The 20,015-nt window shown below is 37.7% G+C and overlaps 1 protein-coding gene across 13 annotated transcripts in view; it reads right to left on the bottom strand.

Annotated features, from left to right (window-relative positions):
- PRRC2C (proline rich coiled-coil 2C) overlaps positions 1-20,015 on the bottom strand; it is a 94,778-nt gene that overhangs the window by 61,693 nt on the left and 13,070 nt on the right. For 9 of the 13 annotated variants that reach the window (XM_049633931.1, XM_049633933.1, XM_049633935.1 and 6 more), the window contains exons 2-6: positions 8,093-8,254; positions 6,570-6,747; positions 4,744-4,853; positions 3,532-3,657; positions 1,579-1,802 (exon numbers count right to left, since the gene is read on the bottom strand). In XM_049633931.1, the coding sequence (XP_049489888.1) occupies positions 1,579-1,802; positions 3,532-3,657; positions 4,744-4,853; positions 6,570-6,747; positions 8,093-8,204 (750 nt within the window). In that variant the 5' untranslated portion in view covers positions 8,205-8,254. The remainder of the gene's footprint in view (positions 1-1,578; positions 1,803-3,531; positions 3,658-4,743; positions 4,854-6,569; positions 6,748-8,092; positions 8,255-20,015) is intronic. The other 4 variants (XM_049633932.1, XM_049633942.1, XM_049633943.1 and 1 more) reach the window with 2 other exon arrangements.

Here is a 20,015-nt window from a genome sequence, read left to right as displayed (position 1 = left end):
ATATATATATATATATGTATACATACATATATACACACACACACATATATGTATATATACATACATACATATACACACACACACATATATATGTATATATACATACATACATATATATACACACATACATATATATATATGTGTGTATATATACGTATATATAAAATAATAAATGTAAGAACCAGACTATTATTCTTTTTGAGACTAATGGTCCCCTGAAAAATGTTAGTTTATTTACTTGGGCACATGTAAACTGCCATAACATTTCATAGGAAGCTGAGAACAAACAAATGTGTAAAGGCACCAAATCTAAATTTTAATTTATAGGAATATATGGATCAGAAGTATATATTAAATAAAACTACAAAAATAGAATTGGCAGAATACAGGCTATAAAAACTCCACAGGATAACAAATAAATAGTAACAAATAAGCTCCAAAAAAAAATCTTAAGAGAGGGAGGATAAGAAGTAACCAAAGATAATAAGATTCCTAAGAAAAATATCAACCAATTTCAAAGAACAGATATTATCTAGATCGTAATTATAAGATAATCAGGGAAATTAGAACACTGACTCGATGTTTTTAGAAACTTTCTTTTTAGGTGTGATAGTGCCATTGTGGATTTTCCTCCTGGTCTTTCTGTTTTAAAATCCAACATAATACACATAGATGAAATGAAGTATCTGGAATTTGCTTCAGTAATCTGAGGTGGTGGGAAATAGGTGAAACAGACCACAAGTTGATAAATACTTAAGATGGACAGGAGGTATGGAATAAGGGGGAGGGTCACTGTACTATTATTTGTTTTTGCATATGTTCAAAATATTCTATAATAAAAAGTTAAAAAATAATAAAGTATGTTTACCAATAAAAACTTTAGAACAAAGCACATATTAACTTTTTTGTGCCATGGACAAACCCCGTAGGCAGTCTGATAAATCCTATGAACTTCTTCTCATAGAAATGTTTGAAAAGTATTATCTAAAACAGAGTACTATGAAAGAAAACAATTATACTAAAATGTTACTACAACGTTTAAAAAACCAATCTGAGATATGGTAATGTATGTGATTCATTACATAACCAGTGAGTCTACCCATGTGGTCTAATAACTTATTTTTTTTTTTTTTTAGTTTATTTATTTATTTTGAGTGGAGAGGGAGAGAAAGAGAATCCCAAACAGGCTCCACAGCATCAAGGCACAGCTGGATGCGGGGCTCGATCTCCCTAACCATGAGATCATGACCTGAGCTGAAGCCAGAGGCTTAACCGACTGAGCCACCCAGGTGCCCCTACTAACTACCTTTAAGTGTGGCTGAGTATAATTATTTTGCTATATCCAAAACAATATGATGTGATATGAAAATACCTATGATCCCTATTAACGAGAAAAACTAAGGTACTCCTGATACCTCTGTGATTTATTTCCTGCATTCATAAATCAAGGAAAACGCTAAATTTTAGTTAGATGTTAATGCAAATAAAAACCAAAACTTTTCCCCCATTTTAATTCTCTCCTTGGAACCCAGATCAAAAGCCTCTAATTTAATGGCCTGCTTCTTCGACGATACTTACGTAAGGAGGCATCATAGCCCTGTACTGGGAAGCCAGAGCAGGCTGCTGCCCGTTCAGTTTAGCCTGTGGAGGGCCACAAGCTATCCTCTTTTCCACCACTTTGAGGATGTCACTTTGTTCTGATGTTCCAGCTGTGCTTTCATCCTGCCCAGAGGGCTTTTCATCTTGGTCAGATGTTAAAGGTGAGCCAGCAGACTTCCCACCATCTCTCCAACAAGCAACATCTGGTATGGAGAGAGATAAGAAATTCAATTAGAACAAAGAAACAAACAACACTTTGGAATTCAGCACCGAAAATTAAAAGGAAAAAAAAAAAGGAATAAGAAAAAAACCTGAAAATGGAACACAGCGAAATCAAAATAGGCACACTTCTAAATTTAATAAAGTAACAAGACACACGAAAAGAGCAGTGAAAATCTAATCTAGGCCCTAATGCTTTCAAGGTGTTTAGTATTCAAAAACAGTAGCTTCCAAAGCAGAGCAGATGTACCTCAGAAGGTGCCATCAAAAGCAAATACTGGGGATGGGGAAGAAAATATTAGAACTTCTCTATTAAGCTTTACAGATATGTGAGATAGAGATTAAAATCACTGTTGGATCTGAGGTGCCCTGAGGGAAGGGGAGTTCTATAGTTACAGTAATGCTCAAATTTGTTTTTAGTCTACTATGGCTAGTTACATGTGCCCAAGGAACAAACTCAGTGACTACAGTGTTTGGTAGGTAGCCTCCAAGATGCCCAAAATGCATTTCTATCTCCTGGTATTCACACCCTGTGTAGTCCTCCCTGACAGTGTACCAGGACTGATCTGTGTCACCTACAGAATAAAGCAAAAGTGATGATGTGTCTCTTATGAGATTAAGTTATTAAAAACTGGGCTTCCATCCTGAGTGGGAATAGTCACATCTGTCTTTATCCGGGGAAGCAACACTCTTAGCAGCCCACATACAAAAGAGGCATCGTGAGCGAGCTTGGGACAGTAGCCACGTCAAGTCAGCATCAGATGATAGCTTCACTGCAACTTTCTTGACAGAGGTCCTGAGCTAGAACTCCTGGCTAAGCAGCTCCCAGATTCCTGACCCTCAGATAGTGTGTGAAGTTAAGTCCAGTTCAGTTTCTTGTTTCAAGCTGCCAGATTTATTATTCAGCAACAGATAACTGGTGAAAATCAACTGAACAAGAAAACAGTAAAGCTAACACATCTATTTCTAATAGAAATGCATCAATTACATAATAGCAATTAAAAATAAAAATAAGATGATTTACCCAACCAGACAAGAAATGAGCCATAAGAAATATGAAATATATCAGGTTATCAGAAATATAGATTTGTAACCATCACTGAAAAGAAAAACCTCCCCATGTATACAGAATTCTTTGATACATTTGGTAATGACAATCGGAAACTAATACAATTCATTTAAAAATCTCAAGGATTTTATATTTTTATTTTTAGCTTTTGCTTTATAATGTACACAACTATTTCTCACTATCCAAATTTATTTGGTTCTCTGGTTTGAGTTCAGAAAACAAGGGATCCTTGAATGTTAATAGAATAGTAAATAAATGGATATAATTTATAAATAAATATGTGCATATTAGGGAGGTTGGTCCAAAATTTTTACTACTGTAAAAATGACCATTATTAATGTGCAAAGAACTCATCCAGGCATCTTGTTAAAATGCGGATTTTTGATTTAGTGGGTTGGGTGTGAGGCCCAAGATGTACATCTCCAAACTTAAGTTCTGTCCCCACCCCCACCCCCAAACTTGAGGTCTTAAGTTCTACGAATGCTGTGTATGTGAAAACCACACCGGAATGACAGCAGTTACTGTCTGTCTTTCAAAATAGGCAAGTCACATGTAACAATAATATTGGGCAGGAAATTAGATCATTAAATAAAACACAAATATAATCTCATTCACCATTTTTATTAAATAGAAAGTATTCTTACTTGGTGGACGTAAACTGGGTCCAGGTCCATAGTTGTCATCATTCGTGTCTTTTTCTTTTTTTTCCTGATCTCCAGCTGCCTGTAGGCTGGGAAATTCTTGCTGAAAATGACTATTCACCTGGATTCCTACAGATTTTTTTAAAACATTAAGTGTAACACTTATACTCAAGATAATGGAAACACCCTCCCAGGGTACAGTTCTCTGCTTTTCTGATAAATTATTCCACTTTTCAATGATGACTGTTTATATCCATAAAACGTTAAAGTTTATTTAGAATTAGAATCCCTTGGAAAGTTAATGAACAGCCATGAGGAGATAAAAATTTAAGAAAAGATTCTGCCAGACACTGTTCAGAACTCATTAAAGACGACGAGGCGAGTAAGCAGTGTCACTCCTGTTTCTCTTTCATTATGACTCCTCACATTTTCAAAAAGTCAAATTCCTTTACTAGTAACTCTAAGAATCAGTTCAAATAATATTACTGAAATAGAATATATAAACAAACACTGCAACTATTCACTGTGAGCCTAAAATGCCTTCACTGAATTTACAACTGAGATACTGGTTGCAACCTTCCTAGTCACCCATTCACCCATCCATCCATCCATCTATCTACCTGCCTGCTTGCCTATTTATACACTTCTATAAATTAAAAGATCTGATTGTATTAGTTTAAGGGCCTGGATAGGTTTTTCCATACAATGCTTTATAGATGTTTCCTGGTTTGCAAGTGGAAAATTTAAATTTTTCCGGGGAGTCCATCATTCCTAAGTGGGGGGAATATTACTGTTACTGTGCTTTATGGAAACTGTCTAGCTCTTCTCTACCATGGAATCAGGAGCAGCATGTTTGAAACAGAAGAGGTAATGGGGCACACGTGGTGATGAATATGGTTTATAGCAATCTACACAGTGTCTGGGTCCTTTTATGCCTTAAAGAGCTAAAGGTACTAGGGCAACGATAAAACAATGTGGGACAGAGGGGATTTTAAAGACTCCCTTTTAAATTCCTATCATTGGCTCACACATGGGTTTTGGCACTGAAACTTAACTACCCCAAGAGCTGAAAAAAAGACCCTTTTTAGGGCCAGAGTATATCCTTCAACAATGTTCTCCACCCCTGCCAAAACATAATAATCCACCCCGTATCTCCTGCATGGCTGTTCAGTAACCATCAAACCTAGCCAGTTTCCTCAGCTAATGTCCACTTACCATCTCCTTGCCCACCTTGCTTGTTACTGGCCCAAGATTTGGGAGCAGGTGCTACTTCTGGGGGAGCTGCAACCCCAGGTTTTGGCTGTGCTGGTGGAACTTCTGGTGTTCTTAAAAAAAAATGAATCCATTATTTCAGATATTGTATGTTCAAATAAAATAAATATTGTATTTATAGTAAATCTGTGTATAGATGGTTTTGTCTACATATTTACTCATAGGTGCATTTCCCACAAATGCTTTTCCTCTGCAGCATTCTTTTAAATAAAGTATAGCTATTTTCATCCCCTTTCATTTCTATCTTTTAATAACCCAAGAAGACAGCTTAATTGTTTTTAATTTTGCAAAAAAAAAAAAAAAAAAAAAAAAGGAAATACTCATTATTGAGCATAGCTACCAAAAGTCTGTTTTGAAAAAGTCTACATTTATATATAATTAGAAATAACATTATAGCATACATGCTGTCTGGACTGGTGGACTTGACCAGTGCTAAGTCTAAGCAAACTCTCCATCTGGCAGTCAACAGGTTCACCACTGTACTTATTAATGTTACCGGAAGCGGTAACAGCAACCTGCCTGGTACCTCCCCTTGAGTAAAAGGTATCTTTAAACAATCTACAGTTTTATTCAATAATTATAATGAGTTAATGCTTGAAAATAAAAAAGATAGTAGTTAAGAAACTTAACAGATGCAATATATTTCTGGTATACTGAGACCCGTAATTAACTTGCTACTACAAAATAATTCTACAACTAAGAAACAGAGAACAATGTCTTTGACAAGCTTTATCCAAGTAAAGTCAAATTTACTATATAAAGTTCCCCAAACAGGAATACAAAAATTTGATAACAGATACAGACAAAAAAGCACCAAGTACCCAATTGCTTGTATTATTTTTCCAAATTACCACTACTTCACTTGGTCATTCAACAAACTTAAGAGCCCTGCATAATCCCTGAAACACAGGATGCTAAACATGCATTGAATAAGGTCATTATTAATTCTATCATAGCCTTCTTGCTAATTCTTTATTCGTTCAAATAACATTACTTGAGCACTTAAAAATGTGCATCAGGTATAGTTTCAGTGAACCAGGCAGACAGGAATTCTTAGTATCATGGAAATTATTTAACAGAATCAACTCCTAATTATATTCAGAGAATGCCAGATATGGTGGGGGTTTGAGGGCACCTGACATGGTACATAAGAAGAGTTGTGATTAGCAATTCTGTCATCTGTTGTTCTACACTGACACATGGAAACACTGCCCCTAAATATTCTCACAAAAACAAATTCATCATGGGAGCCTGGGTGGTTGAGTCGGTTAAGCATCCAACTCTTGATCTTGGCTCAGGTCATGATCTCACAGTGACAGAGCCCTACATCGGGCTCTGGGCTGACAGCTCGGAGCCCGCTGGGAATTCTCTCTCTCCCCTTTCTCTGCCCCTTCCTCACCTGTGCACACACACTCTCGCTCTCTCTCTCAAAATAAATAAACTTTAAAAAATGAATAAAACTTTCTTTAAAAAACAAATTCATCAAAAGTTGGCTATGTAAAAGGTTTTAGATGGCATGAGATATCTAATACATGTAGCATAACGTCTAGCACGTAGAACGAACGCAAATAGAAGCTCTCTCCAGGGCACCTGGCTGGCTGGAGTCGGTGGAGTATTCGACTCTTGATCCAGGGCTGTGGGTCTGAGACCCACGCTGGGTGTGGAGATCACTTAGAAATAAAATCTTAGAAGACAAAACAAGACAAGACAAGACAAGAGAAGTCCTCTAAAGAAAGGGGAATAGTTTCATTCCTTTGACTTTGACTCACTTTTCTTCTTCATGCTGTTCTTGTTTTGATGCCCATCCTGTGCCATCTTTAGGTACAATGTTCACATTAGGGTCATTGCCTTTGTTTTCTGCTTTGAGACTTGGGAGGTTAGCAGGTGGAGGCATACGCCGTGAAATACCAACTTTTCCGAGACTCTGTAATCCATGTCGAGCTGCAACTAAAGATCAATAACATCAACTTTCTTAGAACATCTATTTTATCGCTCAATTTATTCTTAAAACTATATAGAAAGACAACAGGAATTAATGAAATCTTGAACTATTATTTCCTAATATTTTAAAATATGAACTTTATTCATTCATTCATTCTCAAGTTAGTTAACATACCATGTACTCTTGGCTTCAGGAGTAGAATCCAGTGATTCGTCACTTACATATGACACCCAGTGCTCATCCCAAAAGTGCCTTCCTTAATGCCCATCACCCATTTTCCCCACTCTCATCAATCCTGAGTTTGTTCTCTGTATTTGAGTCCCTTATAGTTTGGAGGTGCCTGGGTGGCTCAGTTGGTTAAACATAGTATCTGCCTTCAGCTCAGGTCATGATCTCACAGGTTTTGAGTTCGGACTGCAACGGACTATCTGCTCTCAGCCCAGAGCCTGCTTTGAATCCTCTGCACCCGCCCCCGCCCCCAACCCTCCTCCTGCTCCTCTCACACTGGTGCTCTCTCTCAAAATAAATAAATTTTAAAAACAAAACAAAACCTTTAAAAATGAGTCTCCTATGGTTTGCCTCTCTCTGTTTACATCTTATTTTTCCTTCCCTTCCTCTATGATCATCTGTTAAGTTCCTCAAATTCCACATATGAGTGAAATCATGTGATATCTGTCTTTCTCTAAGAATTTTAAAACTAAGCCACATGCCAGCAACATAACCCACGGTAGAAATATTAAACTATCGAGTTACTGAAAAGATGATTTAAACAGTTTAACAACCCTATTTACTATGAAAAGGAAAAACATGGGTGAAAACAGGTTTTGTAATCTTTTCAGGGAATCTATTTTAAACCCCAAATTTAGTACATATTTAGAATATGCTAACTTCTCATTCATAATGAATACTGCTAACGTACCATACATACGTAACGTCCAGTTTTCACCTTTCACTGTAAACACTGGGTTCAAGTTATCAAGAAACAAACAAAACACCCCAGGACTGTCTTTATTCCGTAACTAAAAGTGGTGGTAAATACCCACTAATTCTATGCCTACCAATCTCATTGAATGAGATTCCCCTTTGGAACCACACAGTTCTACTTATTGTCTGCTGACAACAAACAAGAAAATAAAAAACATATTTTAAAACACTTATAAATTTTCAGCTGTAAGATTTTTAAATTTTTCCCCTGAAAAATGAACACATACACAAAAAGTCTAATGTACAGAGAGCTGCATAAACATGGGGTCTGTCCTAGCTCCTAACAGGAACAGCTCCAGAATACCAATCACGGTAATAAAACAAAACCATGAAAATGATAAAAATATGCCACTTGATTTTACTCACCTGTGGTTTTCTGAGTTTCTAAAGATTTACCCTTGTAAGTATTAAATAAACTGAGTGTTGCATACTTTTTCCCATCCTTTGCTTTTGTGCTCTGGCCTGACTTCTCCGACATTTCGGTGGAAACTCATCGAGTCCAAAACCTCCTGCCACACCCCTTCAAACCTTTAAGACACACATAAAAATGAAAAGTGAGGAAAATTTTAGAATTTATTAGCTAGCTTACTTTAAGAAACTCTCAGTAAATTCAAATGTTCCCAGAAATTCTGAAAAATAAAAACACTGAGAAATGAAATCAATCTTCAATAACTCATATCAACAATAATTTCAGGACACCTAGTTGGCTCAATTGGTTAGGCACCCAGCTCAGTTGGCTCAGTTGGTTAGGCACCCAGCTTGGTTTCGGCTCAGGTCATGATCTCACGATTCATGAGATCAAGCCCTGCACTGGGCTCTGCACTGATAGTAAGTAGCCTGCTTGGGATTCTCTCTCTTTCACTCTCTCTCCCCCTCCTGTGTGCTCATGCTCTCTCAAAATAAACAAACTTAATAATAATAATTTCATACACTCCTTCAATACTGTCAAATTCCAAGAACACACAACCGTATCAATCAAGTAAACTGTCCTGCCTTCAGTAACACATTAGTGGTTTATAACCACTTAACTATATCAGAATAAGAGTTTTAATCCAGAGGCTCCTGGCTAGCTCAGTTGACAGCACATGCTACTCGATCTCAGGATCATGAGTTCGAGCCCCATGTTGGGTATGGAGCCTACTTTAAAAAAAAAAAAGAAGAAGAAGAAAAAGAAAAATTTTAATCCATACTGAAATGAATAGTTTAACTACAGTAAATCTATGGAGACTTTCTATTTAATAAACGAAAACTATTCAATTTAATAGGCTTGAGACGACAGGCATCAGTTCATACATATGGAATGTAAATATGATACGAGGATTACCATCATTCCTCTAAATTGCATGCCTCTGTTTTCAGGCAGTATGTGTCTTAAAAAACTACAGTAATTTAACAATTTAGAATAAAAGAAACATTCTATTTTCTCTGCAAACATTTCCTCATAAACCTAAGGTACATAAAAACAGTATTCTATTTCATGGCTATGGATTTAATGTTCAAGAAGTGGTGTGAACTTGTCAAAACAAGTCTCTCTATATAAAAGAAGTTATTAGAAGAAAATAGTATTTTTATGAACACTCATATACAAACAAAAAGAATTTCATCTTTGGGGCTAATATAACCTAATCTTGTGTGTGCCTTAACTAAAAACCAGTCTATTAATAAACATGAAAAATACACAAATTAGCTTATACTATTTTCCTTCCATTTCATGGAGTTCACACATATCAACCTTATGGTTTTGTTTTATATTTGAATATGTCTTTAAGTGGTTAGGGTGGAAGTAGGGCATAAGATGGCCAATTCTACTCCCAAACCCTACACCCATCAATAGCTAAAAGCATTGAGAACTGAAGCACAGAGAATAGATACATACATCATGCAAAAAGTATTCCAAATCAAGGGATGCCTATGCAGACCCTAACATCATAAAAATCATTTTGCCTACTGGTTTTACATTTGTCAACTGTAGAATCAGCATCACATGCAGAGGTGTGGTGTTACAGGTATATCAACCACCACATTCAATATGTGTATAGTTCTACAGAATTTACCAAAAATTTTCACATTATCTCATTTCAGGCTAACAACTAACTGTATACTATAGTTAGTATCCTGATTTTACAGATGAAGAAACTGATGTTCACAGGTAAATGGGATTGGATTTGAAATCAAGGCTTCTAGGTCAGTCCATTATATCATGCCACCTCCTCCCCATGTAACTGTAGATAACCAGTTAGCTCTCCAGGTATACATTTAGCAAACAAGCTCTCCTTGATATAAATTGTGAAAAGGACTCACCGGCAACCAAAAGAACTACATGATATATAAATAGCTTGCTATCTGCTACCATATATGTAAGAATGCATACAATTCATTCCATTCCTAAGGTGCTAATGATGATGATGGTGTAAAGAGCTGTACTCCCAGAACCTATCGTGTTGACATATTTTCATCAATACCATGAACAAAGATGTAGGGAAAACATACATTATCTACAATGACAAAAACAAAAAAAGGGGCAGTGCATATTTACTAGATGATGAAATTAAGATTCAAAGAGATCTCTCTTCAGGTAAGAAAAAGTAACTGATATATCAAGAAAAAAAGTCAGTGGCGACTGGGTGGTTCAGTGGGTTGAGCGTCTGACTCTTGATTTCAGCTCAGTGTGTCCCTTCCTTTGCCCCTCCCCTGTGCTTGCTCGCTCTCTCTCTCTCTCAAAAAAAAAAAAATAAATAAATAATAGTAATAATAAATTTAAAAAGGAAAAAAAGAGAAACAGTCAACTTGTTCTTTCACTCTCATTTAATGGCAGTTTAACACCTTAAACCTCTCAACCACTCCCTGCCACACTCTGTTAGGAGACCCTCACATGCCTACATCATAGACAAAACAACGTTTTAAGGAACTCCTCAAACACAGGGGCAAACCTACAAGCCCACCTGCATCTACATCCATCTTTCTCAACAGCGTCCCCGTCTCCAACTACTGGCACAGGGGTTCTCAACCATCATGTACAACTTACCAGAAATGCAAATTCTCAGGCCCCAACCCAGACCTGCCAAATCCAACCCTGAGGATGGGGCCCAGCATTCAGTTTTACCCAGTCCTCAGGCGATGCTGAGACACACACAAGTTTAGGATTTGCTGATTTATTAAAAGCAGATATATTCTAAGCCATGGTTCTTAATCCTTGCTGCACACTGGAATCACCTGGCATTTAAAATATGTCAGAATCTGTGGTTTCAAGGTGGGGCCTGGGCATCAATCCTTTGTTTGAAAAAATTCCTCAGCTGATTCTAATATGCAAGCAGTCTTCAAAATCACTGCAGTAAAGGGGATGTATCTTTCTTCCTATTCCTTAAAAAGAAAGAAGTGAAATAAAATATGCCCTTCAGTACATACTTTTCTCAAAAGAGGTTATTAAAATACACACTGGGTGTACTGTGCAGTGAGAAATATGGACAAAGAATCAACTTATTAGGCCACAAGAATACAGAGTAAACATGTGCTTTCATATGCTTATGACCTGCTCTTGTTTTTATGTTTTACAGTACCTACTACACCGAAAAAAATATACATCAGATACACAAGATGGTATGTAAATGAATTGAATGATAATTCCATCAAAAGGACAAACTATCACTTAATGTACCTAACTGGTATAAAAGAATATGCAGCTTAACAGGGTTTTTTTTTTTTGAAGTTTTTATGTATTTATTTTGTGAGAGAAAAAGAGGGATGGAGGGGGGGGATGGGAGCAGAGAGAGAATCCTAAGCAGTCTCCATACTGTCAGCACAGGGCCCGACAAAGGGCTGGATCCCATGAACCATGAGATCACGATCTGAGCCAAAATTAAGAGTTGGACACTCAACCAAGCCACCCAAGCACTCCACAATATGCATTTTTAAAACCAAAGAATTGGACAGGGTGCCTAGTAAGCTGTCGGTTAAGCATCTCACAGCTTGTGAATTTGAGCCCCATGTCAGGCTCTGTGCTGACAGCTCAGAGCCTGGAGCCTGCTTCACATTCTGTGTCTCCCTCTCTCTGCACCTTCCCCCACTCATACTATGTCTCTCAAAAATGAATAAACGTTAAAAAAATTTTTTTAAAAACCAAAGAATTGGAGCCATAAGCAATAAAACTGTATAAATCAGAAAGGTCGATTCCACTACAGTGGTTTGCCAGTTGGTATGAGAACTTTTAGTTTAAGGCCAAAGTTTAATTTAGCCTACTTGCTTTTTGGGGTCTTTCTTCTGAAAGACTTAAGAAGATATACCCTGAAAAAGCCCCAAGTAGACTGAATCTTAGCTAACATATATCTGAAAGAAAAGCCAGTGACTTGTTCAAAATTTAAGATTACTTTTAGGACAAAGTATCAAAAGAATCCAACCAATCTAGCCTAAGCATGATCAAGATTTACCTTCACTTTGTATAATGTACTTAAAAAATATTTTTTAAGTGGAATTCCTGTTTGGGTGCCTAAAATAAATCAAAGAATCATAGCTACACAAGAATTTTCTAAGAAAGTAATAATCGGGCCTGACAGGTGTACACTTTCAGCTAAAATGAAGTAATAGGGATCAGATTTACATTCCCCTACTGAAACAATTCAATTCAAAAACTGGACAAAACACATTTTTATATATACCACCCAGTATATATGGACGTGTATCTGTATATACACATGTGTATATGTATAATTTTTATATGTAAGTAACACCAGAGCCTAAGATACTGCACATCAGGCAAGAAAGTACAGTGATCCCCAAAAGACAGAAAAAGTGAATTGAGACCTACGGTTTCCTGAATTTAGTGCCTAGAGAGTCCCCAGGTCATGGCACTCAAGTGGAGGCTGGCAGACTGCCTGAGCAGAAAACTATGAAGCTGAGCTCAGGGTGCTAGGACAGAATATTTGAAAGAGAGTTATACAGAGAAAATGCTACAGACCTGAAGAGGATCCCCCTTGAATATTCAGCACAGTACCAGTGTGCAGATGTGTGTTAGGAAGCTACCAAAGCCAGGAAAGAAACTACTTCTTTTTTTTTTTTTTTAATATTCATTTATTTTTGAAAGAGAGAGAACACATGGGGAAGGGGCGGGGGGGGGGGGGGGGGGGGGGGGGGGGGGGAGACAAGAGGGTCCAAGCTGGCTCTGCACTGACAGCAGAGAGCCCGAACTCAGGAACCACAAGATCATGACCTGAGCCAGTCAGAAGCTTAACCCATTGAGCCACCCAACTGCCCCAGGAAAGAACCATTTTAATCAGAGGAACAGTACATGTTATTCACAAAGGGCGGGGAATAGGGTCTGTTCTCACCAGCTAGACTTAAAAAACAACAACAACGAAACTCTTAAATCACTGGGTATTGGATAGAGTATTAACAAACACCTCATCTCAGCAGTGGTTAAAAAAAAAAAAAGTACCCAAAGTAAAAGTAAACACTGATCTGGAAATCTTAAAGCAACACTCAAAAGGATCAAACGGTTGTTCCCCAGTAACCAAGTCTGAAAGAAATTTAAAGAATATATATAAAAAAGAAGGAAAATCCAACACCCAAGAGAGTAAAATCTACACTGTTGCATGCAAATAAAAATTACGCAAACAGACACGAAAAGATGAACCACATTAAAGAATCAACTGAAACCAACCCAGGTGACCCAGTGGCCATAAACCATTGTTAAACCAGTTTTTTAAAAGTATAACTGCATTCTATATATTCAACAAGAAGGTTGACTACAAATAGAGACATGAAAGATATTTAAAAATCAAAATTTATAGAAATGAAAAACACACTGGATGGGACTAGCAGCATTTTAGGCATTTTGATAAAAAAAAAAAATAGCGAACTTGAAGTCATCAGTAGATGAAAAGACAATGCGAAAAAAAGAACTTAAGAAAAAAAAGTATCAGTATGCCTTGAGACTTCAAGGCATAGACTGCTTGAGACTTCAAGCAGCCTAATCTTTGTGTAATAGCAGTCACTTAAGCAGGGTGAGAGACAGAAAAAATAATGACCAAATGTTACAAATTTGACGAAAACTACAAACCCAGATCCAAAGGACTCAACAAATCCAAGCATAAAAAATATGAGGAAAATCACACCAAAAGCACATCATAATCAAATTGTTCAAACTAAAAATAAAGAAGGGAGCCTGGCTGGCTCAGGCAATAAAATATACAACTCTTGATTTTAGGGTTTTGAGTTTGAGCCCCATGTTGGGTGTAGAGATTACTTAAAAATAAAAAAGTCTTTTACAAAAATCTGTAACAATAAAGAGAAAATCTTTTTTTCCCAAATTTTATTTTTGAGAGACAGAGAGCGAGCACAGGTGGGGAAGGGGAAAGAGAGAGAGAGAGAGAGAGAGAGAGAGAAGACAGGAATCTGAAGCAGGCTCCAGGTTCTGAGCTGTCAGCACAAAGCCTGACACAGGGATCAAACCCACGATTATGACCTGACCAGAAATCAAGAGTCAGACACTTAACTGACTGAGCCACCCAGGCGCCCCCTAAGGAGAAAATTTTAAAAGCAACAAAAGAGGGGCACCTGGGTGGCTCAGTCAGTTGAGTGTCGTCATGATCTCACAGGTTCGAGCCCTGCATCAGGCTCTCTCCTGACAGCTCAGAGCCTGGAGCCTGTTTCGGATTCCGGGTCTCCTTCTCTCTCTGCCCCTCCCCCCACTTGTCTCTGTCTCCCTGTCTCTCAAAAATAAATAAATGTAAAAAATTAAAAAAAAAATTTGTTTAAAGCAACAAGAGAAACAAACATAAAAATAACAACAGCAGGGGCACCTGGGTCAGCTCAGGTTATGATCTCACGGTATGCGAGTTCAAGCGTCACACTGGGCTTTGTGCTGTCAGCGCAGAGTCCACCTCAGATCCTCTGTCTCCCTCTCTCTGCACCTCCCCTGTTGGCGATCTCCCTCTCTCAAAAATAAGTAAAGGTTAAAAAAATTTTGTTAAGGATACTTAAAAAAACAACAATTCTTGTTGGAAATGATGCAAGTGAGAAATGTTGCAGCCTCATGCCTAAAAGTATTGAAAGAAAAAGACCCTGATGAACTTAGAATTCTCTACTCAATAAAAATATCTTTCAAAACTGAACAAAAAAGGGGTTAGGGGCTTTCTCAGACACAAGAAACCTGAAAGAATTCATCACTAGCAGGACCTACACTACAAGAAATATTAAATATTAAAGTTCTTCAACTAGGAAAAAAAAATGGCAACAGATCAGAATCTAGATCTACAAAAAAGAATGAACCACACCAGAAAGAGAACTAAAGGAATAATATATGAGATTTTTTTATTATTTAAATATCTTTATCCCAGGAATGCAAGGTTGGTTTAACAATCAAAAATCAATGCATTTCACCATAGATTAGCACAATATCAAAAGGCACATGACAAAGCCAATACCTATCCCTGATAACAATTCTAAGTAAACTAGGGCTCATCTTGATAAAGGGCATGTATGAAAACCAACAAAAAAATAAAGTCTACTAGTAAAATCCAAAAACCTATAGCAACATCATACTTAATGGTAAAAGACTGAATGCTTACTCCTGTCCTCCCAAAGATCAGGAATAAGGCAAAGATATCAATTCTCTCCTTCTGTCCAACACTGTACTAGAAGTTCTAGCCAGTGCAATAAGAAGAAAAAGAAACAAAAGGAACTCAGAATGGGAGGGATGAAATAAAACTCTTGACTTTGCTGAACTGATCATATTTGCAGAAAATCTAACAGGTTCTAGAAAAAGCTATTAGAACTAAAAAAGAGTCTACCAAGGTTGCACACAAGACACAAGATCAATATACAAAAATCTGTTGTAGGGCCCCCTGGTTGTCTCACAGGTTCGGGTTCCTGTGATCAAGTCCTCTGTGTTGACAGTGCGTAGCCCGGTTGGGATTCTTTCTCTACCTCTCTCTCTACCCCCCCTCCCTCCTCGCACTCTGTCTCTGTCTCTCTCAAAAAAAATCAACATTAAAAAAAATCTTTTTTTAAAAAGATAAAACTACAAATCATCGAAGAAGACCTAGATACATGATGCTATGCCCTGTGCATGGATCAGAAGACGCAATATATAAGATGCGATTCCTTGCCAAATTGATCTACAGATTCAAAGAAATCCCAAACAAAATCAAAGAAGGAATTTCAGGGGGAGAGAGTGGTAGAATTTGTCAAGCTGGTTCTAAAACTCATAAAGAAATAAACAGGACCTAGAATAATCAAAAGAGCTTTAAAAAGAAAGTCGGAAGACCAAGACATTGGTCACCTGATTTCAGTACTTATCAAACAGTCACGAACACAGTGTGGTATTGGCCTAAAAAAGACTGATCAATGAAACAGTACAGAGTGCAGAAATATAAATATACACAGGCATCTGATTTTTTACAAATGTGAAGAAAATGCAGTGGATAAAGTACAATCTTCTCAACGAGTGGTGGTGGAGCAATTAGGTATACATAATATACAAAAAATGAATTCTAATCCATACCTCCTACCATATACAAACAACTCAAAATGGACCATAGCACAGAGTACAAACTGAAGTTAGAAGACATGAGCATTCTGGAGATCTAACGCACAGCATTATGGTTACAGTCAAAATGATACATTATATACACCAAAGTTGGTAAGAGAGAAGAATTTAAATGTTCTCTCTACACAAAAAAATAACTATGTGATGAAAAGACCATCAACTGATGTTACAGTAATAATCATCTGGCAGTACAGAAATGCATGAAATCAAGTCAACACACACACCTCAAACTTCTACAACGTGATATGTTAATTGTATCTCAATTTTTAAAAAAGGGGGCATAGACAAAATGTAAAAACTTAAAACAAGGGAGAAAGTCTTCGCAACCCTGGGTTAAAGAATTATTTGACAGCACACTAGAATCTGCTCTCAGGGGTCTTTGTGGTGACTGAAAGGATAGATAAATATGAACATTTCAGACAATAACAAATGCTACAAATGAAACCACACAGGATAATACGAGAAAGTAAGACAGAGTGGAACTACTAGTTGATCGCCAAAGGCCTCCCTGAGGGAAACGCTTCTGATTTGGATCTAATGGGGAAGGAGCCTGCTTCAAGGATGAAGAAAAAGCAAATACAAAGGCCCTAAGGTCCTGACATGCTTATCATGTTTGAAAACATAAAAGCTGAATCAGTAGAAACTAGTGAGAAAGAGAGTTGAAAGGGAAAGAGAAGTTTGCATGAGAAAGTCTATTAGAATTTTAAATGTTATCTTTAAAGTAATGTGAAACCATTTGATTCCGAACAGAGACGTGTCTTTGGTTTTAAAAATATCCTGGCTACAATGTGGTGAATGGATTGCGGAGAGCCAAAGGTACAAGGTGGAAACATCATAGACTGCAACAGCCTAGGCACAATATGCAGCTGTGGCTAAAAATTGGAGACTAGATACATGAGGTCACACATAATATCAACACTAAAAGGAGTTTGGAAGAAGTTGATTCCAACCCCTGTGGATGACCTGGAGGGGCTGAAGACTTGAGTGGGGGAAGTAACTGCAGATGTGGTGGAAACAGCAAGAGAACTGAATGAGAAGCGGAGCCCGAAGATGGAACTAAACTGCTGCAATCTCCGCATCAAACTTAAATGGATGAGGAGTTGCTTCTTAGGGATGAGCAAAGAAAGTGTTTCTTGAGATGGATTCTACTCCTGGTGAAGATGCTGAAACGACAATAAAGGATTCAGAATATTACATCAACTTAGTTGATAAAACAGTGGCAGGGTTTGAGAAGAATGACTCTAATTTTTTTTTTTTAAGTTTATTTATTTATTTTGGGAGAGAGAGAACATGATCCGGGGATGGGCAGAGAGAGAGAGAGAATACCAATTCAATTGATGTGGCAAACTTCACTGCTGTCTTATTCTAAGAAACTGCAACAGCCCCCCCCCCCCAACCTTCAGCTACTACCACCCTCATCAGTCAGTAACATCAAGGCAAGATCCTCCATGAGCAAAAAGATTACGACTCACTGAAAGCTAAGATGATGGTTAGCATTTTTTTTTATCAATAAAGTAATTTTCCTTAAAGTATATACACTGTTTTTATAAAACATACTGCTATTGCACACTTAATAGACTACAATATAGTATAAACATAATTTTCACATGCACTGGGAAACCAAAACATTTTTCATTTGATTTGCTTTATTGAGGTATTTACCTTATTACACTGGTCTGGAACTGAACCCACAATATCCCCAAGGTATGCAAGTATAGCCACAGTTGAGAACCACTGGGGGGATAAAACTAATTTTGATCTGGGATAAGTGGGTTCATGTCTGAGGGAGAGAGGCAGGAGAAGAAGTCAGAGTAGGCAGCAGAAGTCAGATTTTGCAGAGCCTAGTAGACTAGGATAGGACTATTGTACAATTTAATCTAAATGTCATGAAGAGCCACTGGAGGAAAATTAATAAAAAATCTCAACTGCTGAGTAAACGCAGGGCTGCATTCAGCAGATCCACACCTTCAGTAACAGAACAATACCATTTACACAATTAGTAATTTAAAAACTCTTGAAACAGTAAGCTCAACAGGTGCATTTCTTTTCAATCTGCCAGATTCTGACTTCAAAAACTATATTGTCACAGTTACAAAGGAACTATAGCCTCTATAAGGGAACTATATAGTCTTTTTAGTTTTAAAAAACTTTTGTTATTTGCATGCCATTAAGAATGTATTTTTTTTTAACATTACTGTCTTGCTTACGATGTACCTATAAAAGTGAATCATTAAGGCCTGTGGGTCAGTCAACACATCATCCTTGCAAGGGGCCAGGCTAATCTCTGTTATGGGTCCAATTTTAGTATATGTGCTGCCCAAGCGATCACTCAGGGTCAGTCTACGAAAACAAAGCCTACGAGGGGCGCCTGGGTGGCTCAGTTGGTTGAGTATCCAACTTCGGCTCATGCCATGATCTCGCAGTTCCTGAGTTCGAGTTCCACATCGGGCTCTGTGCTGACAGCTCAGAGCCTGGAGCCTGCTTCGGATTCTGTGTCTCCCTCCCCCCCCCCCCCCCCGGCTTTTTTTTTTTCTTAAAAAAAAAAAAAAAAAAAAAAAAAAAAAAAAAAAAAAAAATCCTACTGAATAATAGTACACCCCTCTTTAAGGGAAGAGAAAGTAATCTTATTTTTTTTAAGTTTATGTTTTTAGTTTGAGAGAGAGTGAGAGGGAGAGAACATGCACGTGCGTGGGGAAGGGGCAGAGAGTGAGTGAGAGAAAGAATCCCAAGCAGGCCCTGCACCAAAGGAAAGTGCAGGGCTCAAAGTCACGAATCGTGAGATCATGACCTGAGCCAGTACCAAGAGTTGGACACTTAACCAACTGAGCCACCCAGGCGCCCCAGTGATCATATTTCTAAATTCAAGGTTCTAGGACTCTGAGCAATGATGGTCAGAAACTAATATTTTTCACCAAAATTAGATACACCAAAACACGTGCATTTACATTTTCAAGATTTAAACAATGAATATACATATCACCTTGTAAACAATTTTTTTTTTTTTTTTTGCAAAAAAGTGTTAAGATGAAATAAGTGAAGAAGGAAAAAAAAGTTAGTATTTCAAAAGCAAATAGACTGTGGGGCACCTGGCTGTTTCAGTCAGTAGAGCATGCTACTTTTTCAAAAAATTATTTTAATTTTATTTTTTAAAGTTTACTTATGAGAGAGAGCAAGGGTGCTCAAGTGAAGGAGGAGCAGAGAGAGGGAGACAGATTCTCAAGCAGGCTACATGGTCAGCACAGAGCCCTACACAGGACTTGAAACTTTGAGCCATGAGATCATGATCTGAGCCAAAATCAAGAGTTGGACACTTAATCAACTGAGCCATCCAGGTACCCTTTTTTTTAATGTGAGACAGAGACAGAGACAGACAGAGACAGACAGAGAGAGAGAGAGAGAGAGAATGAATTCCAAGAAGGCTCCACACACAGCATGAGCCCTATGCAGGGACTCAGGGCTGGATCCCACCACCCTGGGATCAAGACCTGAAAGCCAAGGAAAGCCACCCAGGCACCCCAGAGTGTGCAGTTCTTTTTTTAAAAAAAAATTTTTTTTAACATTTATTTATTTTTGAGACAGAGAGAGACAGAGCATGAACGGGGGGGGGGGGTCAGAGAGAGAGGGAGACACAGAATCGGAAGCCAGAGTGTGCAGTTCTTGATATTGGGGTCATGAGTTCAAGCCTCACGCTGAGCATGGAGCCTACAAATATACATATATAATAAAAGCAAACAGACTGTTTCCAAA

Source organism: Panthera uncia, chromosome F1 (genome assembly GCF_023721935.1).
Source record: "Panthera uncia isolate 11264 chromosome F1, Puncia_PCG_1.0, whole genome shotgun sequence".
In the NCBI taxonomy this organism is placed as follows: domain Eukaryota; kingdom Metazoa; phylum Chordata; class Mammalia; order Carnivora; family Felidae; genus Panthera; species Panthera uncia.
Note: the sequence above shows the minus strand (reverse complement) of the source record. Positions and strands in the feature narration are given on the sequence as shown.